Source organism: Bos indicus, chromosome 10 (assembly GCF_029378745.1).
Source record: "Bos indicus isolate NIAB-ARS_2022 breed Sahiwal x Tharparkar chromosome 10, NIAB-ARS_B.indTharparkar_mat_pri_1.0, whole genome shotgun sequence".
Classification (NCBI taxonomy): domain Eukaryota; kingdom Metazoa; phylum Chordata; class Mammalia; order Artiodactyla; family Bovidae; genus Bos; species Bos indicus.
Window position 1 is genome coordinate 81,504,031 of NC_091769.1, and position 25,653 is coordinate 81,529,683.

The 25,653-nt window shown below is 45.9% G+C and overlaps 1 protein-coding gene across 7 annotated transcripts in view; it reads left to right on the forward strand.

Annotated features, from left to right (window-relative positions):
- SMOC1 (SPARC related modular calcium binding 1) overlaps nucleotides 1–25,653 on the forward strand; it is a 152,741-nt gene that overhangs the window by 106,088 nt on the left and 21,000 nt on the right. For 5 of the 7 annotated variants that reach the window (XM_070797775.1, XM_070797776.1, XM_019969132.2 and 2 more), the window contains exons 6-7: nucleotides 7,499–7,588; nucleotides 9,635–9,715. In XM_070797775.1, coding sequence (XP_070653876.1) covers nucleotides 7,499–7,588; nucleotides 9,635–9,715 — 171 coding nt within the window. The remainder of the gene's footprint in view (nucleotides 1–7,498; nucleotides 7,589–9,634; nucleotides 9,716–25,653) is intronic. The other 2 variants (XM_070797777.1, XM_019969134.2) reach the window with 1 other exon arrangement.

Here is a 25,653-nt window from a genome sequence, read left to right on the forward strand (position 1 = left end):
TATGAACATATAAAGAATGCTAAAAAACTTAACAGTTGAAAACCAATTTAATTTAAAAATGGACAAAATACTTGAATAAGCTTTTCACCTAAGCACATATGCAGAAGGCAAATAAACACACAAAAAGATGTTCAACGTCATTAGCTATAAAAAGTGCAAATTAACCAACAAGGACCTATTGCATAGCACAGGGGACTAGACTCAGTATTATGTAATAACCTATAAGGGAAAAGAATCTGAGAAAGAATATGCATATATATGTGCATAACTGAATTGCTGTGCTGTACACCCAAAGCTTACGTGATATTGTAAACCAGCTATACTTTGATCAAAAATTGTAAACTGCAAATTAAGAACATGGTAAGATATTACTACACACCTATTAGAAGAGCTAAGATAGTGACAATACCAAATGTCACTGCAGAGGAACTGGATCTTTCATAAATTGTTGATAAGAATGTAAAATGATACAGCCACTCTGGGAGATAACTTTGGAAGTTTCCTAAAAAAGTAAACAACAAAACATATGCTTACCATATAATCTAGTGATTGCACTTCTGCTTATCTATTCCAGAGAAATGAAAACTTATGTTCACACAAAAACCTGTACACAAGTAGTCACAGCAGCTTTATCTGTAATAGCCAAGGGTGAAAACGTCCCAAATGTCGTTCAGTGGGTGAAACAAACCGAGGTGCGTCCACACCGTGGAATACTACTCAGTAACGTAAAGGAACACACTGTTGACACTTGGGGCAACAGCTGGATGGATTTCAAGGGCATTAGGCAGAGTGAAAAAGTCCAACCTCCAGAGATGGTCTACTGCATGATTCCATTTATATAACATTCTGAAAATGACAAAATTATAGAGATGGAGAAAGGGTTAGTGGTTACCAGGGGTGAACGATGAGGTGGAGAAGGGGAAGTGTGATTATAAAAGGGTAGCACATGGGATATCTTTGTAGTGATGGACTAGTTCTATATTTTGATCGTGGTGGTTGCGTGAATCTGCACATGGATAAAATCGCATAGAGCTACACACCGCCCACCCAACCAGACACCCAGAGCAAGTCCACGCAAAACCGGTGGGATGTGAATAAGGCCCCTGGATTATACCAGTATCAATTTCCTGATTTTGGTATTATACTCCTATGATGTTATCTGTATAATTATGCTACCTGTAAAGATGCTACATGGGAGGAAATTGGGTGGAGGGTACACGGGGCCTCTCTGTGTGCAGTTACCTGTTGCAAAGTAATTTTTAGTTTAAAAAAATTAGCCCAGGCTCTGGGTGCACCCAGCTCTGAACCAGCTCTGCTGCTGCCAGTGCCACTGATCCCCTACACCCCAGCCCTCTCACCACCCTCTTCTGTCTCTGGTTTACCCTTTTCACCAGCCCTTTGTTTCTGTTCTTACTCAAGAAAGAGCTTGACGATGTGGGGAACTGCTTGCAAGAAGACATTTTGAAGCTTGTTTTCACTTGTATTGGGAAGGAGGGTGCAGGTGGGTAGGCAGAATGTAGAGCATTGATCTCTCACTCTGGAAAGGACCCAAAGTACTCAGATAACTTGTGTTCTTAATGGTCAGAATCAGGGCAGCTCAGAGTACATTGCTGAGCCTTGTTGGTCATGGGACCTCAGGAAATGTTGAGGTTAACAATTCCATCCTCCCCCTGGTATGATTCGGGCCAGGTTCTTAAGGGACATTTCTGTAAACAGGCACTGTTGTCTTCCTGTGATGCCTGGAATAAGTCGTCTCGACTTTCACACTGGGTCTGAGTCACATGCTGAGGGGGATGATGGTGCAGGAATAAATGTAGTCCCTTCAATAGCAAGAACCTTCCAACACTTCTACAGGGCTGAAGTTTATCTCCATGTCTTGCAGCCTGAATGAATCCGAGAGGGAGGGTGACCAGTGATGGACCAGGGTTTGGGCAGAACCCAAGAATCGAAGGGGATTTGGGATCATTGAGAGACTTTCTGAATCTCGGGTTGGGGGTGGTGGTTTCTTTTTCTCTCATTCTCCAAGGCTCCTCAGTCTCAAGACCCCAAGAGATGCCATTAATACAGATTCCTCCTCTGGCCCCTTTGACACATTTGCTTTTGAAGGACCTGGAAGAGAAAGCTCTTTGTATGTGGTCAGAATAAACTCATTGTACACCCAAACAATTAACTCCTCAATGGACTTGCCAGCCCCTTGAAAGGCCCGGCCCTGCCTCCTTGGACCTCTTGGGCTCTATTCAGTCCCTTAAGCACACCAATGTTTTGGGGGTTTTGTTTTGTTTTGTTTGTTATTCTGAAAAGTCTTTCCTTGCGAATAGTCAGAGCGGGTCAACATTGTCCTCAGCGCAGCATTTAGCTCCACTCGCCAGCGAATGTCAATCAGGAGTCAAAAAGCCAAACAGAGGAGGCTTTGAACAGTGTCATTGGGGGTCGAAGTGACTTCCAGCTGTCTGTGCGTGGGCCAGGCCTTCTCGCAGGGCAGGGAATTGTGGTGTCACACAAACCCACTGTCTGGATGGGCTTACAGGGCCCGTGCGGGGGCTGCGGGTCTCTGGGGCTGCACCTGCAAGGGGAGGCGTGGTTGCGGGGCTGGGGAATTTTGGGGAGGCCAGATGCCTGCTCTGGGCCTGAGCAGTTGCCAGCACCGCTTGCTCACTGCCTCTGGGGTCTTGAACAAATCACTTCCTTACGCTGAAGCTCAATCTCTTTTTATCTGCCTGGTGACTTCCTCTGCCCTGGCCAGTGGCAAGAATAGATGAAGAAAGCAACCTGCTAGGAGTTGAGTGTTACAAAATGTGCTAACACATATTATTCTTGATCTTGACATCATCCTTGAGAAATTTTCTCAGGTTTGACTTATTTTTCGTTGGCTGTTGTTCAGTTTCTCAGTTGTGTCCGACTCTTTGCGACCCCCATGGACTGCAGCACGGTGGGCTCCCCTGTCCTTCCCTGTCTCTGGGAATTTGCTCAGATTCGTGTCCACTGAGTCGGTGATGCCATCTAATCCTCTGTTCCTCTGGTGCCCCCTGCTCCTTTTGCCTTCAGTCTTTCCCAGGATTAAGGTCTTTTCCAATGAGTCGGCTCTTTACAACATCCTAAGTCAGCCTTAGGATTTCTGTATTTCTGTGCCCAATCTCAGGACTGCATCATTTGGAATAATGAGTGTTATGTTTCTATCTACATATGTCCATGGGATTCTCCAGGCAAGAATACTGGAGTGGGTTGCCATGCCCTCCTCCAGGGGATCTTCCCCACCCAGGGTTCAAACCCTTGTCTCTTATGTCTCTTGCATTGGCAGGCGGGTTCTCTACCTCTAGGGCCACCTGTAAACCCCTATTTTTCTTTAATGTTTCCAAATTTACCTTTTCTCCCTGTAAGAGAAATGATCATCTTTGAATTGGGTTTTTTTCAGTGTTCCATCTCCTCCAGCAGGAAGAGTATTATGGCATCAAAGAAAAATAAAGTCTTACTATTGCAGGTCTGTAAGAATCACCAAGAGTGAACATACACACATGTGAAATCATCATGTGCATATGTGTAAACTGAATTTCAGATGTATTTTTCTTTACGCTCTATGGAAGAGTCTCCCCCCAAATTAAGGATCGCTCAAATAATCTAGCTACTGCCTCCTGATGGTGTATCTGTGACGGCTTTGGTACTCTGGCCCTCTTTTGATTTAAAATCTTTATTAAGCTATAATTACACACCATAAAATTTACCCACAGTAAATGTACAATTCAGTGAATCTAGTACATCTGTAGAGAAGTACAGCTATCACCGGAGAACATTTCCATCACTTCCCGAAGAAACCTTGTACCCATTTATAGTTATATTGACTCTCTCCTCCAGGCAACCATGTATCTGCTTTCTGTCTCTATAGATTTACCTTTACTAGGCATTTTACATAATGGGGTTGTACCATATGTAGTATTTGCGCGTGGCTTCTTTTATGTAGTGTAATATTTTTGAAGTCATCTATATGATTATATGTATCAGTAATTCTTTCTTTTTAACTGCTAAATAATACTCCATTGTATGAATGTATCACAATTCGGTTACCTCTACACCAGTAGAAGAACATCTGGATTATTTCCAGTTTGAGGCTGTTAATGAATAATGCTGCTATGAATATGTGTATATATGTCTTTGGGTGGATATGTCTTTATTTTTCTTGGATAGATTCCCAGGAGTAAAATTTCAAGATTGATTGGTAAGTTTATGTTTAATTTTTAAAGAAATTGTCAGACTCTTTTCCAATGTGGCTACCCCATTTTACATTCCCATGAAAAGTGAATGAGGATTTGAGCTCCTCCATATCCTTGTTACTTGATAGTGTCTTTTAAAAAATTTTTAGCCATTCTAGTAGGTACATGGTGGTATCTCATCATGGTTTTGATGTGTGGTTTCCTAACAGTTAATGTTATCGAACACCTTTTTGCATATTTATTACCTGTCTGTCGATATTGGAAATGTCTATTGAAATATTTTACCCATTTTGAAATCAGGCTGTTTGTCTTCTTATTGAGTTGTAAGGTTTACTTGATTTTTTATTTTAAAAACTGTCGAATTTTCATGCTGCAAATCCAATTTTAAAAGTAAGCAGTTGGATAAGATGATTTAACACTTGATGATTTAATGCCTTCTTTAAGAGGCCTGTAGAGTCTTTTCTAGCCACAGTGTCCAGAGGATATCACTGCCCAGAGAAGAAAAGCGAGGGGTTCAGGTTATCCAACTTAGTGGATGTAAAGCCGGGGTCTGCACAGTGACCCCACTGGAAACTGGGAGGCCAGGGGTACACGTAGAAGCTTTTCTCTCTCCCCAGGGCCCAGCGTGGGGCCCGGTGTCACCCCAGGGCTTGCCAGGAAGCAGGCTTGATGTGGACCTTGGACCCAGGCCTTGGACCTGTGTTTGGGAGAAGGGTGCGCTTGTTTGCTGGGTTGGACGCCAGGTGCCCAGGTGCCCGGAGATGATGGTCAGAGGGTCCTGTTGGCTTTGGCTTGGCTCCCCACCCTTGGGGCATGCTGGATGCCACAGGTGGCTCTCCTGGCAGCAGGGCGCCTTGTCTTTTCTCACTTCATAAAGATCTCCCGCTAGGGCCTCTGTGGTGGCAGTGCAGCTGTGTGTCTTCACCCTCGGTGACCCTACCCTGCAGGAAGATTCGCTCCCTACACGTGGCTTCACGCTCTGTGGGCTTCTGAACCTGCATCTGGGCGATCGTGGAGGTCCTCGACTTCCCCGGGAGTGGGGAGACTGGAAACCCTCCTTCCTCTCCTTGAGCAGCAGACTTCTTTGCTGATTGCTGGACCAGATGGGCCGTCCCAGCCTCTCCTGTCAGTGATGGGAGAAATAAACAGAGTATTTTCTGTCTTCCTGTTCGAGAGAGAGAGATACAGCTCTTGGAGTATGGGATGATTTTAATTGAATATCAAGATATCACATAAGCCATTTTGCACTTGGCTTGTCACCATTGTCCCTGTGAGAATGTTTGATTTCTCACTTTCTCTTTGTTACCTTTAAGACTCCTGAAAGGAAGCCACCCTGTGTGGAGGGGCTGAGCACACTGTGCTGGGCTATTTAGACTGTGAACCCTGCATCCGGCAGGAGCAACCAAATGTGCATTGCAGCTGCCAAAAGACTTCATTCAGTGGTTCATTGAATTCAACGGAAAGGGTGTTAATAGAGTCGGGGAAGTGATGCTATTTTAAAAAATGACATTGTGTGTTTTTTCACTGTGTTTATTCTCCCTCAATGACTTCCAGATCAAATGGGCAGTTTGGTGTCAAAAGATGACTGTTCAGGACTCCAATTTGAGGCAAATAAGATATTCAGTTTCATTATTCCTCTCCTCCTGAGGCATCTCATGTCCGGGGATGATTGTCGGCTTGTTCAGGATCGCCCTGGCCCCTGTGGGAGTTGGGTCTTACGTCGGCACATGGCAATAATAGCAGGGTCAGGTGTCACACAACTCTCAGGTTGCTGGCCTCAGCCTCCAGCAAGGGTCAGGATCTCCATAGCTATTGAGTCTTAAGATCCCAGGGGTAGGGTATTGGTGTGAAAAAAGGGATCTGCTCTCTGTGTTCTTTCTCCTTCCCCTGATAAGATGCAGGGAAGTCTGCCAAGAGTTCTGGGAGCTCCAAATGCTGGAGGTTGTTATTACTGATGATCTGACCTGCGTTGCAGATGATATGAGAACTTGTATTCTCCATTAATAGTTAATGCTTGGAGAATATAGTGTTTAGTCCCCAAAGATCGCTGGGGGTCTTGGGAAGAAGGGATTGTGTAACCACAGTGTCCGAGACCACAGTGCTCACCTTCCTTCCTCTTGCTGAGGGAGAAAATAGAAAAATCGTGGATCTGTGCATTCTCAATGTAAGTAAAGACACCTGTTCCCAGCTTTCAACAAAGAGGTGAAAATTGTTTTGGGGGGCACAAAAGAACCCTTTCTATTTTTACATATAAAGTACAGACATACATACAGTACATAAATATGTACTGTGTATACAGAGATATGTACAGTGTATACAGAGATACAGTGTATCTTTGTTATTAAAATTTCATTAGGAAACTAGTTAAGGAGAAAAATGCCTAAAAATGCTCCTTAGACAATAATAAAACAAAAGTTGAGAAACAGTGTTAAAAATTAAGGTTTGGGCATCTTGATGAACATAATTCAAAGTCCTGAAAGGGAGATAAAGTCTGCACTTACTCTGACCTGTAGAGGTTCTTGGTCTGCAGAGAGAGCTGCCAACACTACTATGACCATAAGTATTAGGACTTTGTCACTGAGAACTCTCTGCTCCTAGCATCTGTGTTAGAAATTTCCAAGGAAATCCAGAGTGCAATTACTTATGTTCCCTCTCATTTTGTCTGCCTCCATCTCTCCTTGGGAATTGGTTTCACAGTTAAAAGTGTTCTAAGGATTCCCAATTCTTTTCAGTTCAGCATGCTGGAGAGAGAATGGTCCTTCTTACCCTCACTTCGTTTTTAGATGAGGACGGAAAAATAGCTAGGGGTTTGGGAGGGAATGGCGCCATGGTCTTTGGTTTTCTTCAGACTCTTCAGTGAGGGCCACTAGAAAGGCACTGGGTTGGTGCCTTGCACAAGAGGGCAGGAAGGAGCTGGGGACATCAGCACTTGATGCCATAAGCGTGCTAGCATCTCCCAACGTGCCTGGCCAGAGCTAAGGGCTCCTGGGAAGACAGCACTGCCAGCTTTCCTGGGGAAAGAGCAAGGGCTGACAGAGTCATGCTGCTGCAGAGTCATGAGACGGGGTCCTCCAGAGCCATGATAACTTGGGTTCCTTCCCTGGAATGGCAAGCATGCACCTGGATTTGTCTTACTGTTGGTGTCTCTTCTGTGATGCTCTTTTCTTTCTTGCTCTTTTCTTCTTTCTTTTCTTTTTCTTTGATCTGTTCCTTGGGACTTGGCCGGGCCATGTGCAAACCCCAACCATTCAACAGTGCTGGAGAGTAGATAGTATTTACCTCAATAATGGTAGTCTCCTTTCGATTCTTTTTAACCCTCAATTCAGATGACGGGTCTAAGCCGACACCCACGATGGAGACCCAGCCGGTGTTCGATGGAGACGGTAAGCTCCTGTATTACTTCAGATTTGAGTTGTCCCACTGTTTTCAAATTTGGGACACGTCTTTCCTTCGGATGTTTGTTTAAGCTTTACTATTATTTTTTTTTCCTTTTTTAATTTCAATTTTTCCCGGTTTAAGCAAGGCTGTTTTTAACGTTTTTAAAAAATGCAAACCCTCCCAGGAACTAGTACACCCTCCACTTCTGGAAAGGCCCTCTGTTCTCACCAGGCTTCCTGCCTGGCCACTAACATCCAACAATAACACAGCCTGGATGGACCCTGCAAACTGCCAAGACCGAGGAGCCGTGGCTGAGAAAGACAGGCCGGCAGCATCGTTTTTCTAAATGAGTCAGCTCTTACAAGTCCTTGTAGTGCTGTACCCAGCATTGTGCGAGGCCTGCTGGGGACGAAGGAGAAATAGATAAGATGAAAGCCTTTGCTCTCAACAGAGTGGCAACTATTGGAGAATTTATGTATGAAGCTACATGGTCTCAGTTTTATTTCCTCTGTGATAGACATTTCCAGAAGAAAGAGATCACAGTGGTCTGGGAAAAGATTCTGTGAAGAGAGGGAACTTGAGCTGAATCTGAAAGTGTGAGGGAAGAATCAGGGTGTTCCAGGCAGGGACGAAGGAGGGAGTATGGTGGAAACAGTGTAATGAGGAAAGTCACAGGAAAGAGACTGGTGCATGGAGTCGGCTTGGCTGACTTGTAGGGACCATGAGAGTTGAGTCCAGACATTGGGGGAAGAGAAATGCTAGATCAAGAGAAATAGCGGTAGTTGGTGGCAAAGCAGGCTGGGTATCTCTGGAGGTCTGAGGAGCGGACAACTGGAACTTGGGTGCAGAAGGCTGGCTTCAGTGTGAGTTTGAGCTGCTCAGGGCCTATATCCTTCAGCGTGCTTTGCTAAATACTCCAGGTTCCCATGAGGGGGAGCAGGAATCTTGGCAGAGTGTAGTTTCTAGAAAGTCTGACAACGAGATGTGGCACTCAGTGCAATATACAGCAACCTTTTAGCAGCTTTCAGCTGAGTATATCCAGGCTTGGATCCTAAGACTGGACAGTGAGACAGAGGAACAAAAAGAAGTGATGCCACTTGTTGGAACTGTTGGCTAAGGATGGCCCTAGCCCAGGCTCAGCTCTAGACAAAAACACAAGATATCCTTTGCAGCTGGCCGTGGAGTGGAACACTTGTGTGTTCATGCCTAGAAATTCAAATGTTTCTGTGATCCACAAATGTCCTAGATCATTGGCGAGTCTGGGACCCTGGACCCTGGACCCTGGGCAGTCTGGGTAGGAAATGGAGACCACGTCAACTTGGAAGACCTTTACAATGTACTCACGAAAGGTCTCATCTCCAGTGCTCAGGGGCATCCTCAGATTTCCACAGCACCTGTCCACTGGGTGACCCCAGCCCTGGAGAGCCTGGTGGCCTCCTAGAGCTCTCTGGATGAAGAATTCAGCCTCTGTTTGATGAGAAACCATTAGAAAAGAGATTGAAGCACACATTAGGCCCATTACTTTCTTTCCCATGTGGAGCAGAGTCTCAGCGAGCTAAAAGCTGCTGTGGCTCAGCTGTTTCTTCCAAAATGGTCTCTGTGGTTTTTTTGGCATTGGTTTGTTGATTTATTTCCTTTAAATCTTCTTCCAGGGAAGCAGCTGAGAGAGACTTGGCTTGGCCCATTTTCCTCACCTCCTGGGATAATATTTTTATTCCTGGATGGAGTGGCTCAATGCCTCTGGACTCTGACCACTCTGCCTCCCAGCACAAGAGGCCCTAGCTGGCTCCTCTGAGCAGATAGAGAGGAGCTTCCATAGGGAGGAAGCAAGAGGCTGTTGGGATGCAGTGGACATGGGATGAGCGGATAGAGAGGAGCTTCCATAGGGAGGAAGCAAGAGGCTGTTGGGATGAAGTGGACATGGGATGAGGGAGATGGCTCTATCTTTGATGCCTCAGGCTTTTAAAAAGTCTGGGGGTTACATCCCAAGTTTCATACTCTCTGTTGCCCAGACTTTATTTTCTCTCTTCTTTTTTTTTTTTTTTTTTCAGAAATCACAGCTCCCACTCTCTGGATTAAGCACTTGGTAATCAAGGACTCCAAACTGAACAACACCAACATAAGAAATTCAGGTAAATTATCTGCCTTGGATTATGTGCATACCTGATCTACCCATGGGTGCCACATGGTTACTCCATGACTGTTACTGTGTGGGGTTGGGCAAGTCATTTCACCATTTTGGCCTTCAGTTTCTTCCACAGCTGTAAAATGAGGAGATGAGATGAGTTAATCTCTTCCAACTTTAATTGTCTTCAATTAGGACTCAGGGATCATCTTTCATAAGTAGTTGATCCTTTTAGCTAAAAAAAAATAGTTTGATGGTATGTTTTAATATTTTAATTGACTTTCTATGTGCAATACAGAAGGATTTGGAAGAATGGCTGGGCATAGAGAAGTTGGACTTCAAACCTTAAGAACCTTGGATCTATGTGTTTTTAAGGCTCTAACTAACTGCCTGCAATCACGTCTTTTCTAATCTGATCTTTCAAGATCTTGTAAGTGTCCAGGTTTTAGTACTGGTTGAACCCTTGTAGTTGTTGTTTGGTTTCTAAGTTGTGTCCAACTCTTTCGCGAACCCCTGGACTGTAGCCCACAAGGCTCCTCTGTCTATGGGGTTTCCCAGGCAAGCATACTGGCATGGGTTGCCATTTCCTTCCTTCCTGACCCAGACATCAGACTCATGTCTCCTGCATTGGCAGTCGGATTCTTTAGCACTGAGCCACCAGGGAAACTGGAATCCTTATAGAAAGGTAATCATTTCTGAAGTGATCAGATTATAGAGATCATTTACCATCAATGAAGACCAAAGTTGAAAAGTTCATTTACCATCAATAGAAACTAGATGTCCATCAATGTGTTATTAACAGACCCAATTTATTTCTCTATCAGGGGGACTTACTCTTCTTTCAGCCTCAGACCTAATTCTGAGAAATGCCACTTGGCATATTTCTGCTGGTTATTGAATTTAGCCATATCATCTTTTCCTGATAAACAGCAAGGACTGTGAACTAAAGATACATCCCTTTCACCTGGGAGGCAGTTTTGCATGAGCATCAGTGAATGAGTGAGCTGCCCTTGCCCTCCTTTTGGCTATCTGTATGGTTTGCCAGCTTTGTCCTAAAGGTTGTGGACACTGGGGTGCGTGGAATGGTTTAGACTGTGAGGTGAAGCCACATGGCATCGATTGATTTTCTTGGCCAAGTACCCGGGCCCGTGTCTGGTTCCCTGTTTGACAGAAGCTGGAGGAGACCTGGGACACTGGGGTGGGAAGGAGCCCATGTGACATCCTGTGGGCCAGAGTCGTTGATAGAACAGGGGCCATGGTTAAAACACCGATTTGGGGTTCTCTTTCTGGCTTCAACACTTAGTGAAGTCAAGTGAAGTCAAATCAACTGAAGTCAAACACCCACTGAGGTCAAATGCCTCCCTCCCTCCCCACCAAGCCTCAGTGCTCAGCTGCAATAATAATCTCCCCCTTAAAGGATGGTGAGTAAAGGTTAACTAAGTTAGTCTGTATATTACTTAAAGCCTGAGTAAGTGATAAACAGTAAGTGCATGATAAATTGTAACTACATTATATTTATTACTATCATCATCTTTGGTGGGAAAATTGGGACTGTAAAGAATTCGCCTGCAATGCGGGAGACTGAGTTTAATCCCTGGCTTGGGAAGATCCCCTGGAGAAGGGAACAGCTACCCACTTCAGTATTCTGGAGTGGAGCATTCCATGGACTGCATAGTCCATGGATGGTAAAGCACTGGACATGACTGAGCAAATTTCACTTTTCACTCTCAGTGATACTGCTTATAGTGAGAATTCCTTAATTAGGAAAGAATTTGTAATTGTCACCTTAAGCAAAAGCATCTATTAGGAAGCTTCTTCTTAGATCTTTCCTCCACTCTTCCCTCACTGTTAAGCAAATACGGTAAGTCAAAGAGAAGTCTTGGTACCTGTGCTATCTGTAAGTGGTATCTGCAAAAAGTCCCCAGTAGGGGGCTCACTTCTCATCTGGTGCCCAAGGGGTAGATAGGAGGGAGAGCTCTCTCTGAAATTATGTGGTACTTTTTGCCTGAAACATTTGACCTTTAGCAACTGCTTTTGTGATTCTTTTCACCTGTGTGTGCTATGTTGCTTCAGTCATGTCCAACTCTTTGCGACCCCGTGGACTGTAGCCTGCCAGGCTCCTCTGTCTGTGAGATTCTCCAGGCAAGAATACTGGAGTGGATTGCCATGACCTCCTCCAGGACATCTTCCGGACCCAGGGATCAAACCTGTATCTCTTCTGTCTCCTGCATTGGCAGTCGGGTTCATTACTACTGGTGCCACCTGGGAAGCCCCTTTTTCACCTACCAGTGGTTAATTTCTCTATCTAGGCTATACTCTGTGAAGGCAAGGGCTTTAGTGCCTGTGTGTCATATCTATTAGAGAATTTTGCTTAACGCATTTGATTGCTTCGGAGAAGGATGCAGCAGAAAGGATCTTCATCAATAAAGACAGAATTGTCATTGTCATCACAGCTATCAGCTACCTGTATCAGCTATGTGTTCTCTTTGAGCATCGCCATAACACTGTGAGAAAAGTGTTGTCGTCCTTGTCTTATAGATGAAGAGTCAAAGGCCAAGAGAGAGGAAGTAACATGTCCTGGTTCACAGCTAGTAAATGGTTCATTTCAGTTCAGTTCAGTTGCTCAGTCGTGTCGGACTCTTTGCGACCCCATGGACTGCAGCACGCCACGCCGCCCTGTCCATCACCAACTCCTGGAGTTTACTCAAACTCATGTCCATTGAGTCGGTGATGCCATCCAGCCATCTCATCATCTGTCGTCCCCTTCTCCTCCCACCTTCAATCTTTCCCAGCATCAGGGTCTTTTCAAATGAGTAAGTTCCTTGTATCAGGTGGCCAAAGTATCAGAGTTTCAGCTTTAGCATCAGTCCTTCCAATGAATATTCAGGGCTGATTTCCTTTAGGATGGACTGGTTGGATCTCCTTGCAGTCCAAGGGACTCTTAAGAGTCTCCTCCAACACCACAGTTCAAAAACATCAATTCTTAAACGCTCAGCTTTCTTTATTGTCCAACTCTCACATCCATACATGACTACTGGAAAAACCATAGCTTTGACTAGACGGATCTTTGTAGTAAGTGGTAGGGCTGAAGAAAACAATTTCTCTGGGAATACAGTGCCTATCTTTTGGGCTATGTTCTTTGTGTGTGATGAAGGGCGATGTCAAGTTTGATAATGTTTGCTTCCACTCAAGTCCTTCTTCTTTCCACTCCTTCTTCCTCTGAGTAGTTTCCAATTGCATGAGTATGGGGTCATGCTGAGGAATGGTTTCCAGGCAGGTACTACCCCCTTACTTTTGTCAGAGGGGCCCAGTCACCTTATTTTTCCATGGTTGGCCCCAGTTATATCTGTGAGGTTGGCATATAGGACAAGATAGTTGGGAGAGAGCTAAAGGTTCCAAGAGAGAAACTGAGACCAGAGATCATTATCAAAGATTGATACCGTGGGCATTTTCTAAGAAACTGGGACATTCTCCATCATGGTCAAGTGGTAATACTGACAGAGTGCCTGCCACCCTTTTTGATGTAATTCTGTGTGAAGGCCATCATGTCTCATACGTGCATAACAGGCTGGCAAAAGGCCTCATGACTGAATTTGCAAATAAAGTTTTATTTGAACACAGCCATGTTCATTTATTTATGTACAGTCATCTATGGCTGTTTCCATGCTGTAACTGTCAAGTTAAAGAGTTGTGTCAGAGACCGTTTGGCCTACAAAGCCTAAAATATGATCTGATCCTTTACATTAAAAAAGTGTGCTGACTGCTGGTATATGATTGTTGCATTGTTGTTGTTCAGTCGCTAAGTCGTGTCTGACTCTTTGTGGCTTCATGGACTGTCGCCCACCAGGCTTCTGTCCATGAGATTTCCCAGGTAAGAATACTGGAGTGGGTTGCCATTTCTTCCTCCAGGGGATCTTCCCAGCCCAGGGATTGAACCCATGTCTGCTGCATTGGCAGGCGGATTACCACTGAGCCACCAGGGAAGCCCATATAAGATTGAAGTAGAAGCATTTGGGTGGGATCGTGAGTAGAAGTGTGTCTTTCTCACATTTTGTGGTCTCTTTCTTGGAAGTAGGGGCTGTGTCTCCTGAGATGTTTCCTGACATGCCGTGGGAAGCCTGTATTAGCGTAAAATTCTTCAGGTGGCTCACGTAGCACTTCCACCTCTCCTGTGAGCTTTAACATCCTTTCCCGTGCATGCTCTCACAAGTGCCCAGAAAGCATCCTGAGGCTTGGCCTTCATAGGTGGGAGGGTAGGGAATCTTTTGTATACAGAAGAGCTCAGCCATGTAATGGCATGAGCATGGTCTGGTATCAGGCAATTCTATGGATGTGAGAGTTGGACCATAAAGAAGGCTGAGCTGAAGAATTGATGCTTTTGAACTATGGTGTTGGAGAAGACTCTTGAGAGTCCCTTGGACTGCAAGGAGATCAAACCAGTCAATCCTAAAAGAAATCAGTGCTGAATATTCATTGGAAGGACTGAGGCTGAGGCTGAAGCTCCAGTCCTTTGGCCACCTGATGCAAAGATGCTGGGGAAGATTGAAGACAAGAGGAGAAGGGAACAACAGAGGACGAGATGGTTGGATGGCATCACCGACTCCATGGATATGAATCTGAGCAAGCTCCGGAAGATGGTGATGGACAGGGAAGCCTGGTGTGCTGCAGTCCATAGGGTCGCAGAGTCGGACACCATGGAGTGACTGAACAACAGTAGAACTGGCTGCTTCCTACTGAGAGGCTGGGTGACCTTGAGAAAGTTAATAATTAGCTACCCTGAACCTTGATTTCCTTATTTATTAGATAAAGTCGTTAATGCCTTGCAGGATTTTCCTGAGAATTCAGTGTATCTAAAAGGCCTGGCACACAGTAGGAGCGCGTAAATTATTGAAAACACCTCAATGGACTACCTTGATGTGTTGTGTTGGCCAATTTTCACATGATTTCACTTGGTTTGATGAGAAGTCACATAGACTTGAATGATAACTTGTCTGGGTCTGGGGTCTGGAATGGACAGCAGCCTCTGCATGGGGCCCCTGGGACACTTCCCCATTAGAGTTTGATGAAAGATTCTGAGTCTGGAGAGCTTCCACCCACACCCCTGGGGAGGTTGGAGTGGGACTCTGTGAGCCGACTGAGTGAGCACTCTCCTCCTCAGCTCTCTCTCTCCCAGAGGAAAAAGGCCATCCCAGCTTCTTTTACACCCCAAACATCCTTCTTTCACGCTCAGACCCTGTGACGCCAGGCTTGGTTTCTGGCCTGGGGACTGTTGACGTTGGAAAGGTTCCACCGGGCAGCTGAAGTTTTGCAACAACATGACACTTACGCCTGCAGACTTATCCTGTCTCCTTCCCTCCTCCTGAAGGTTTTGGTCCCTGTTTTTAAGGCTTTGTCGTAGTCTTATCATGGTCAGGGTCACCCTCTGAGTACGTGGCAGGGTCCACAGCAGCAAGTTTGCCTGTTGAACTTCTGATTCTCGCCTCCTTTGTACCAGGAGTTCTTCTTGCAGCCAAGCAGACAATGCACCTGGTGGCGAACATCCTAGAATTTGACAGCGAGCATCTTCTCCTATACACGTGTTGGCCAGAAACACATGTATAAGAAAACATTTTTATAAGAAAACAAACTGCTTTTATAAGAAAACAAACTCTTGCTGAGATTTTGGTACCAGGGGCTAGTGATCAAAGCATTTCTTATTATAACTAGATTAAAAAAAAAAAAACTGTAATCACTTACATGTTAGAGAAGAGAGTACAGAGATCCAAGAAATGACAAAAACTAGGCTTCATCTCATCTTTCATCCATATCTTAACTGCTTCTAATTTTGTTACATGCAGACATGTGCCTACAGCATGTGATTTATAAAAGTCTTTTTTTTTTTCCCCTCTCTCTCTTTCTGTGTGACAAAATTCTGTGCTTTCTCCTCTGGGAAAATATTATCTCTCAGGAAATGTGGTCGTGTGAGCCTTCACTTTGCTGTTCATGGAGACGATGCCCTGAAGGCGTGTACTACAGCCCTTTCCCTCTTTCCTGGCCTGATACCCACTGGTGGCCACCTGTGAGGTCATTTGACTTCTGTCCTCCCATCCCTTTCTTTCCTTTATCTCCATCTTTTCTAGTTAACGTCATGATCTGACTTCAAGAGGCCCTAGCACCTGGCGCTGTGGGTTCAATTCAAATGGACTGTGTCTTTCCTTCCTCACCTGTTTGCCTGGCAGACCTTCCTTCAGTCCATCTGCAAATGCAGCAGCCGCTGGTAACCCTGCTCCCTGGAGACCAGCCACCAGCGGAGACACAGGTGGAAATGCACCCCTGCCCTCCTTGAACATGAGGGTGTTTGCCTCAGTCACCATCCGAGTCACAAATAAGCTGTTTTCAGCATCCTGTCCTGACCTGCCAGGGTCGGAACAGTGCTCTCCTAGGCCTACTTTGGGCCCCTCCATCACCTTTTGGATACACTTCCCTTACCTGGAAGTTCCTGCCGGGGTGGCTGCTCCTAGAGCTGGGACTTCGGGTCACAGAGCAATAGCACCTCCCGGCTGGATCCCCCACCCCCTAAACCAGTGCTCTTGGTCTGCCCAGAAACCGCGGGGTGATGTAATGACCTGAGGCCTGGAAAAATAAACAGTTTTCAGGGAAACCAGCGGTAGCCGTTGTAAGCAAATACCCCACAGCCACCTGGAGACTTGCGCATGACGTGATTGGAAGGAAGAATGAGTAACCCACTAACGTTAGCAGCCGCAGATGGGGCTGGGCTGGTGTGCATTTAGAATATCTGTATAAAAACAAATCCTTGATGTTTATTTCTATCACTGGCCTTCTGGATGTCTGCCCACGTATCTTCTGCAGGTGTCTTGGTCCATCATGGCCAGCAGAATAAGAGCCAGGGGTGGGGATGGGTGGTCATTCTTATGACTTTCTCTCTGACAACAAAGGCCTTTCTTAAGTTCTCCCTTTGCTAAGAGGATCTGAAACACATTTGGAGGCCCCAGAGAGCCTAGCCTTGCAGTCCATTTTAATCTTGTTTTAAGATCGGTTTTCCCAGTCGCCTTGCTCCTTCACCCCATGTTGTCTGTTTGGAACATAGAGGTGCAGTGTGACTGGGAGGGGTCTGGAACTTGCTCCACTAGCAAAGATTTTATTGAGTTTGTATGCTTGTGGTGGTAAGAGCAAACCCACCGCATCCTAATGTTCTACTTTTGGCCTCTGCTGCTGGAAAAAAAGAAAAAACTAATCGAAGGCCCTGCTGAGATAATTGTAATTGACTTCTTCCAACTTGTTAGAAGTCAGCTGCCATCTCTGCTTTGGTCTGAGCAGCCTCATTCTGGGTTTATTTGTAAGAAGACTTTGGAAGTAGACAGGGTATATAGTTTATGAGCACACTCATATGTGCAGCGTTATTGTTTGGAGGAGAAGAGTGAAATTATGATACTTTATTTGACAAATTAAAAAAGATCTCTCTTCCATCTCCCCCTTCCACGACCCCTCCTTCCTTCTCACCTGAATTTTTGTTTGCTAGCTCTTGTCCTTAAAGGAAGAGCTTGTCAGGTCAAGGTCAGCGAAGTTAGTGAGAAAAACTACAGAGATGCCAGCTTACCACTTCTGAGTACTTGTCATTGCAAAACCACTGTGAAGAGTTTCATATTCTTTTTGGTGGAAGGGTCATATGAGCATGAGTCAATAGAGATGGCGCCTTTTCTAAAATTCGAGTGGCTGTGAGTCAGTGATGCTTTGGGGAAAAAGTTTAAAAAAAGTGCCTATATGCTATATTGGGATAGTCTATCCTAGAAGAAGTATCTTCTGTAGAATTTAGATCTTGTTTTCCTCCAGTTCTCAGCGTCTGTCTGTGTGGGAAGACAGAGGGTACGACTTCAGACAACGGTGAACCGTGCATGCCCATTTTAGGTGCCCCAGAGAGAAATTATTTAGACAGGCTGGTTGGTTTGTAATTTTCCCTTACGCCTCCTGACCCACAGCACTTCATCCGAGCACTGGGCCCTATTTACAGAGCCTACTGCACACACGCCTGTGAGTGGGTGTGTTGGGGACACGAGGCGGGCATTGTTAGTTTTGTTTGGCGGGGGTGGGTTCTAAGCCACAAGCAGTTGGACGCAGTATGGCCGTGGCAGGAGTGGGGGTTGGGGGAGCGAGGCATGGGGGCAAAACGGCAGCCTTGCCCCGTGCTCAGCTGCTTCCTGGTTCTAGGGCTCTCCTGGGGTCAGGGAGCCTGAGCTGGCTCAGGCCCGGAGCCGTGGGGAAGCTCTGGCCTGGCTGTAAGGTGGTGGGCTATCGAGGTGGCCGCCTCTAGTACCCCTGCTGCATTTGCCTTTTTAAAGAGATGTATTGTTGTTGTTCAGTCGCTCAGTTGTTTCCGACCCTTTGCGACCCCATGGACTGCACCCTGCCAAGCTTCCCTGTCCTTCACCATCTCCCGGAGTTTGCTCAGACTCATGTCCATCGAGTCAGTGATGCCATCCAACCATCTCATCCTGTCGTCTCCTTCTCCTCCTGCCCTTGATCTTTCCCAGCATCAGGGTCTTTTCCACTGAGTCTACTCTTCAAATCAGGTGGCCAAAGTAATGGAGCTTCAGCTTCAGCTTCAGCTCCAGTCCTTCCAATGAATATGTAGGGTTGATTTCCTTCAGGATTGACTGGTTTGATCTCCTTACAGTCCAAGGGACTCTCAAGAGTCTTCATATTATTTGTTTATTTTTGGCTGCTCTGGGTCTTCATTGGTGCAGGCAGGTTTTTTCTAGTTGTGATGAGTGGGAGCTACTCTTTGTTGTGCATGGGCTTCTCATCATGGTGGCTTCTCTTGTTGCAGAGCTCGGGCTCCAGGTGCCTGGGCTCAGCAGTGGTAGCACACAGGCTTGTAATTGGCTTCTTCCATCTTGCTAGAAGTCAAGTTGCTCCATGACATATGGAATGTTCCCAGACCAGGGATCAAGCCCACTACCCCTGCATTAGCAATTGGATTCTTAACCACTGGACCATCAGGGAACTCCACCACTGCTTCATTCTAAACGAGAAAAAGGAGCCCAGAGTAATAAGGGCCTTGCCCAGGGTTCCGAACCCATCAACAGCTCTCATGTCAAGGCCTCTTTGTTGTTCAGTTCAGTTCAGTTGCTCAGTCGTGTCTGATTCTTTTGTGACCCCATCCTCGCTGTCCATCACCAACTCCCAGAGTTCACTCAGACTCACGTCCATCGAGTCAGTGATGCCATCCAGCCATCTCATCCTCTGTCGTCCTCTTCTCCTCCTGCCCCTAATCCCTCCCAGCATCAGAGTCTTTTCAAATGAGTCAGCTCTTCGCATGAGGTGGCCAAAGTACTGGAGTTTCAGCTTTAGCATCATGTTATTCAGTCTCTAAGTTGCGTCTGGCTCTTTGTGACCCTGTGGACTGCAGCACGCCAGGCTTCCCTGTCCTTCACTATCTCCCAGAGTTTGCTCAGATTCATGTTCATTGAGTCAGTGATGCCATCCAACCATCGAATCCTCTGCCGTCCCTTGATTAAAGGGTCATTTGGAGAAACCTATTCCCATGGTAGAGGTGACCATTTTAAATCTGTGTGTATTCTGTGTCTATTCTCTCTACATCTACCCCTGCTTGATACACACCTGAGCAGTTTCAAGGGTTGACTTTGTTCTGTTTGTCAGGGGGTCTGCTTCTTCCCTGCCCTGGCAAGACCTCTCCTTTTCTTGGCCACTGTCTGTTCCAGAGGGAGCTCTGAGGAACAGTTCTGTGGGTTCCCCTCCTCTTCAGGGGTTACTTGGGGTCCCTGGATGACTCTGAGACTAGGGGATTGATGACAGCCAAGTGACAGCTCACTGCTGGGCATGACGGGAGGACAGAAAAGCGGTCGCAGGTGCTGACACACGTGGCCAAATAAATAGAAAGGGCTGCTCAGTGGTGTCCTGCGAACTGTCCGAGATCATACATCCTGCAGCATCTCCTCCCTGGAGTCCGCATGTCCAGTCACAGGACTGGCTCTTTGGAAACAGGAAGTCAGTGCCTTCAAACCTGGTCCTTCCAGTCCCTCCTTTTGTTCCTGCAGTTTCTTCATCGGCCAGATTCTCTGTGAAACTCCCCAGAGCACACGCCATTTGTGCCAACCCAGAGAATCCTGAGGCAGGAGCCATGCAATTTCTTATGCCTCTGGAATTTCATGTTCTGGAATTTCAGGAAAGGTTTTTTTTTTAACTTGTTAAAAACTTTAGCTTGTTATTTTGTGTTATCCTTCAGCATTTCATTCATTTTTGATAAGAGACTAGGTGGGTGTGAGGTATTTGAAGGGTTTCAGGGTAATTGTAGACGACACAATGCTACTGTTTTCCTTGGTATTCTTGGCCCAGTGGGACAATTCCTTTTACAACATAGATACACTGCTCCTGTTTTTCAGGCGGGTACCATGTATTGATTTTTCTTTTAAGAAAATCTAGTGCTGGATGGTCTGAGGGTTGAGTGTGGCATTTCCTAGGATGAGTCAAAGGGGCAGATTTTCTTTTTCTAGACTCTGTGGTCTCATCCCTCCCCAACCCCCACCACCCCCAACACACACACTTGACTCAGCGGTGAGGGCCCATCTCTGAAGTGTCAGGCTAGCACAGAATCCTGCAGCTGGGGATGGCACAGCAAGTATTCAAGCAATAGCAGGGTTCTTGGGCTGTATACTCTGAGCATCCTTTACGCCTGGGTCTCCATGGTTCTCCTATGAGTGAGGTGCTGGGGCTCAGGGCTGGATGTGGGGAAGGGTCAGGAAGGCTGCGACAGGGCCCTTGCCCTTGGGAGCTTGCAGTCTTGTTAAGTTCCGGTGCCCAGGGTGAGGAGTCCAGGAGGAGTGCAGAGGGAGGCCTTGCTCTAGGTGGGGCCCCCAGGGAAAGCTCTGGGGATGGAGGAGGCCTAGAATGAGGGTAGGTCAGGATCTCGTGGCTAATTCTTTCTTCTTGCTGCCTCTTATGAGACTTTTCTGACCTCTTCCTGAGCCTGCCATGGTGCCAGCGCACACCCAGTCCCGGGGGCCAGGAAGTCCCTCGACCCCCTCTGCATCCTCTCTGTGAGCCCCAATCTCCTGTGTTACCCCAGATCCCACATTAGATTTGAGACCCCAGGAGCACTGATCTCTCTCAGGACATTGTTGTCGGCCCTGTCCACACCCCACTGCCCTGTCTGCAGCATAGGTGGTGCTTGGTTGAGTCAGCCTGAAAAGCTGCCTTTAATTCCCAGCTGCTCCTCCCCTCGGAGGACAGCTTCTTGTTCTTTCTCTGGGAAGATTGCATCATTCATTGAGGCATCTTTCCCGATACATGTTTCTGGGACCCATGACTCTTCTCAGCTTTTCTGTGTATGGTTTTCTATAAGACTGGGCTTTGTTCTTGGTCTCATTTTTCATAGGGACCCAGTGTCGACTAATTTTAGGGGCCAGCTTGACTAGGCCACAGTAGTCAGTTTGGTCAAACACTAGTTTGGATGTTGCTGCAGAGGTATTATTTTAGACATGATTAACTTTTATCATCAATTGACTTGAAGTAAAGCAGATGACCCTCTGTGGTGTGGGTGGGCCTCATCCAATCAGTTGAAGGCATTAAGAGTGAAACTTGAGATTTCCTGGAAAAGAAGGCATGCTCCCTCCAGACTGTGACATAGATATCCTGCCTGAATTTCCAGCCTGCTGGCTTTACCTATTGATGTTGAACTAGAGACTGCCCCATCACTCTTACCTGAATTTCTAGCTTGTCAGCTTGGAGCCAAATCTTTGAGATAAATCTCTCTCTCTCCACATATATAGCCATATCCAAATATATAGATATATATTTTCTTTTTTTCTATTGGTTCAGTTTCTCTGGAGAGCCCCCACCACTACTGATGCTCTCTGACTTCTGCCTTCTCTCTCCTCCCGTCTCCCTCTGGGTCTCCATCACTATATGGCTCCCCAGCTCCTTCTCCGAAGAGTTCAAGATATGCCTGGCTCGTCAATACCTGCTCACTCGGGTGTTTAGTTACCCAGCCTCCCAGCTTTTCTGTCTGTTCCTTCCTTCAGCAGGTTCTCTGGAATGCAGCAGCCAGAGAGAAAGACCAGCCCAAGGACCTGAAACTTGAATCTTTTCATGTTTATGTTTGTTGGACATTTTTTTTTTTAAGTAAAGAAGAAAAAAGAAACAGATGATAAAGAAGAAAATGTTCCCAGAAACAAAGGATAAACTGGGCTAAAATCGAGATGGAGAGTTAGCTGGGGGTTAAAATTGTCCATGCTCTCCGTTGCTCCTAATTACCATGGGTCATTGAGAGGTGCAGAGGCAGGGACTGGCCGTAGCAGACAGGGCTGTTTTCCACACTCCTCCCGTCTTGGCTGGACAGCCGAGAATCTGCACCCTGGGCCTGCAGACAGGGTTTGTGTTGTCTGGTTCGGCCTGGTCTCTCTCTCCCCGGCCCCCCTCCCTGCCCACTCCCACCCAGGCGCAGCCCTGCTTTGCTCCGCTGCTGTGTGATTGGTGGGAAGGGCTGTGTGCTTTCCGGTGGCAAGAGTTGGACCGCGTTTTCATTCCTTCCACGGGCTACTTCTCTGTTGTGTTTCTTCTCTCAGGCAGCCGGAGGTTTGTGAGTGAGAGTGAAATGACCCACTGCCAGGTGGGGAGTACATCGGCTTTCACTTGTTGTCTGCATTGTCTCGGAATGGATTAGAAGGGCTGAGTGTGCTTGAGTGCAAGAATGTGTGGTTGGGTATTCCCGAGTCGCCCTGAACAAGGCCTGCCTGTTCCCTCTCCTCTGATGTTTATGTCTTCCCAGTGTTTACAGATGTCCCAGCCCATTCTCAGAGTTATCAGGCCGGACCTTCTAATCGTCTCATCTTTCCCTGAACTTCCCTGAGCAGAGACTGAATGTTTCAGAACAGCGAGTGTCAACTTCTGAGGAGCTTCCTTTCTGAACCAGTGGACAGACCCTTGAAATAGGTCCCCTGGCTTGCATTCTGGAAGGTGACTTCTTCACAGCTGTCAATTTTAAGATTTGTTTGGGAGTGATTGAGAAGGGCAGAGGGTAGCAATGGCCCTAAGGGTGGAGCTGGCTTCTGCGTCTTCAGATGCAGAATAAGCTTATGCCTCTCGTTATGTACTGATCAGCATTTGCATGACCTCTGGAGAAGCACTAAAGGAATAATTGATTGATTGATTGGTTGAGGGGTCCAAGAGGGCTGCAATACTTGTGGGGTATATAATACTTATGGGATGATTTTATAAAGAGGATTCCCAGATGGCACAGTGGTAAAGAATCTGCCTGCCAATAGAGGAGATGCAAGAGACTCAGGTTTGACCCTTGGGTCAGGAAGATCCCCTGGAGGGAGGCATGGCAACCCACTCCAGTATTCTTGCCTGGAGAATCCCGTGGACAGAGGAGCCTGGCGGGCTACAGTCCATGGGGTCCCAAAGAGTCAGACATGACTGAGCAGCTGAGTTTGAGTTAACAAAAGTGCCCATTACTGAGCTGGGCATGTAGTAAAAACTCAGAGAGTAGTTAGCTATTATTATTCATGTTACTGTCTGTCAGTGGTGGGTGAGTTACAGATTTGGCTTTAGGTGTTCTGGTTCGGAGGCAAAGAGGGAAAAATATGAAGGTATGAGGTCCAGGGTGCGCTCTAGCGGAGAAAAATTTTTGGTTCAGAAGAAGCAGTGCTGTGTCAAAAGGGTAAGCATGGGTTTTTACACATTTGCTTTAGAATGCAGCACGTTTATGGCAGTCTACAAATGGACTGGCTGGAAAATCTTCACACCATAAAAATAAATGTACTTTCCCCTAAAAGCAAATGATTAGAGGCAACAATCTCTGTCTAGAGTTCAGCAAGACAGGCTTGATTGTCAGAGCCCTTGACCAGAGCCTCAGCTCTCCTCTTGCCTGGCTGAGTGAACTTGGGAAAATTCATGAATGTCTCCTGGTCTATAAAGTGGCAAAGGGACTTCTCTGGTGTTCCAGTGATTAAGAATCTGTCTTCCAATGTGGGGGACATGGGTTAGATCCCTGGTCGAGGAACTAAGATGCCACAGGGCAACTAAAGCCCATGCATCGCAGCCCATGCGCCACAGCTAAGACCCAACACAGCTAAATAAATAAATACATATTTTAAAAAAATAAAATGGGCTTAATAGCAGCACCTACTTCACAGGGATGAAGAGATTAGGCAAGTGAAGTCCTTATTCTACTGCCTGGCGCATGCTTCTCAGTGAATATTTGCTTTGACTATTATTAGTATAAAGAGGATTTTAGGAGAGATTTTCTCTCTGTTGGAAGACAAATTCTCTGTGTTTTCTTTGCAAATGGTTAGTACTATGATTATAAACCTTTCCTGCCTCTTTCTTAGAGAAGCACTTGGACTTGCAGAGATCATCATAAAGTAATAAGCAAGCAAGCAAACAAAGAAAAAAGTAATAAACCCTGCGTTTAGCCTTTTCTCAAATTCCACTGCTAGCCCCCTAGTTTTTCCAAGTTAGCTCGCGTCATCATTTGTATGGTTTTATTCTCCGTGGAACTCCATGCAGCCTCTATGGAAGCGGGCTGCAAACATCTCAGAACAGCCTTCAAGGACGTCCAGAAATCTGTCGACAGCCCCCAGACTACGGGTTCCCACCTCTCCTCGGCTGGCTCCTCTCCACATCCCTGCAGTCTCAGGATCCCCGACGGTGTGAAGTCAGGCCCATCATTTGCTCTGTCCCCAGGGAAGCTTTCTCCACCTCTGTTCACATCTCGCCTTCCATCTGATTTACGGCTTTAGAATGTTGGCCTGGAGGATCTTATAATTTAAAGTCTCTGTCAGAGGTTGTTACATGAACGCGGGGCCAGTAAAAAGCTGTTTTCTTTTGGTTTTGCTCATCTGTCACTTTTTTTTTTGTGGCATGAAATACGAGGTAGGAAAATAAAGTTACCCACTTGGGGTTGGGAGAGCTATTGAAACACTCTTGTGTAATCCTTTGGAAGGTGCCAGGCTCCATCCTAGCCAGGGGCCCGATTCAAAATTCTGGGTCTTCAGGCCAGGTCTCCCCAAAGGCCCCCTCTGTCCAGCAGTTTCTGTCTCTTCCCTAAGCTGGCTCTAGGGGCAGTTCTGGTGGTAGTTATAACTGGGTTTAGAATCATAAGTCTATTGTCTGTCAACTGTTCTAAACTCCTGTTCATCTAGCCAAGGAGATTCTGTTCAATTTTGCTATGTTTGCATTATGAAAACAGTAATTCCTTTTTTTTTCATTTTCCATATCAGAATTATATTTTAATAGCAAATATGCTATATATATATACCATCCAATATTTTTATGCCCTTAAGGAAATATTCCCTCACTCTGCAATGAGAATTTTTCAGCATTTTTTTTAGGAGACCAGAAATCATTTCCCCATCATCTGACTTTCCTCTAAGACAGCATTGCATCTCTGCACACCTACAGTCTGCTTCAACATCTGTCTGGTTCATATGTGTATCATTAACAGAGCCATTATTTCAAAGGCTTTGGCTCCATCAGAGTTTAGCTTCTGTTATTTTCATCTGTTTGTTCAGTGAGCAGGATGAATCTCCACATTGCTGATGCCAAATTCCTGGCTCTCCGAGTGGTACTTTTGTAACACACTGTGAAAAAGTCACGGGATACCCAAGGTGATTCCTGTCACATTCTTCACGAGGAAAGTTGTGGATTACTGTTCATGAGAGAAAGTGATGATAAAGTAAATGAATAAAAAGAGAAATAAGTAGATCAAAAACAGTGGTACAAGTTTATGATATGGTCCCTTTTATTGTTTTTTTAAAAAAACAACCTCGTGTGTGCATATGTATTTGCATATGTGTACATGCAAAAGATCCAGGGTAGGTAGAACTTAACTTTGGTGGGATTAGTGATTCTTCAAATATTTCTTTATAATGAGAAAAGAAACCCAATGCTATTTATTTTTAATAACTAAAAAAAAGAACCCAAAGC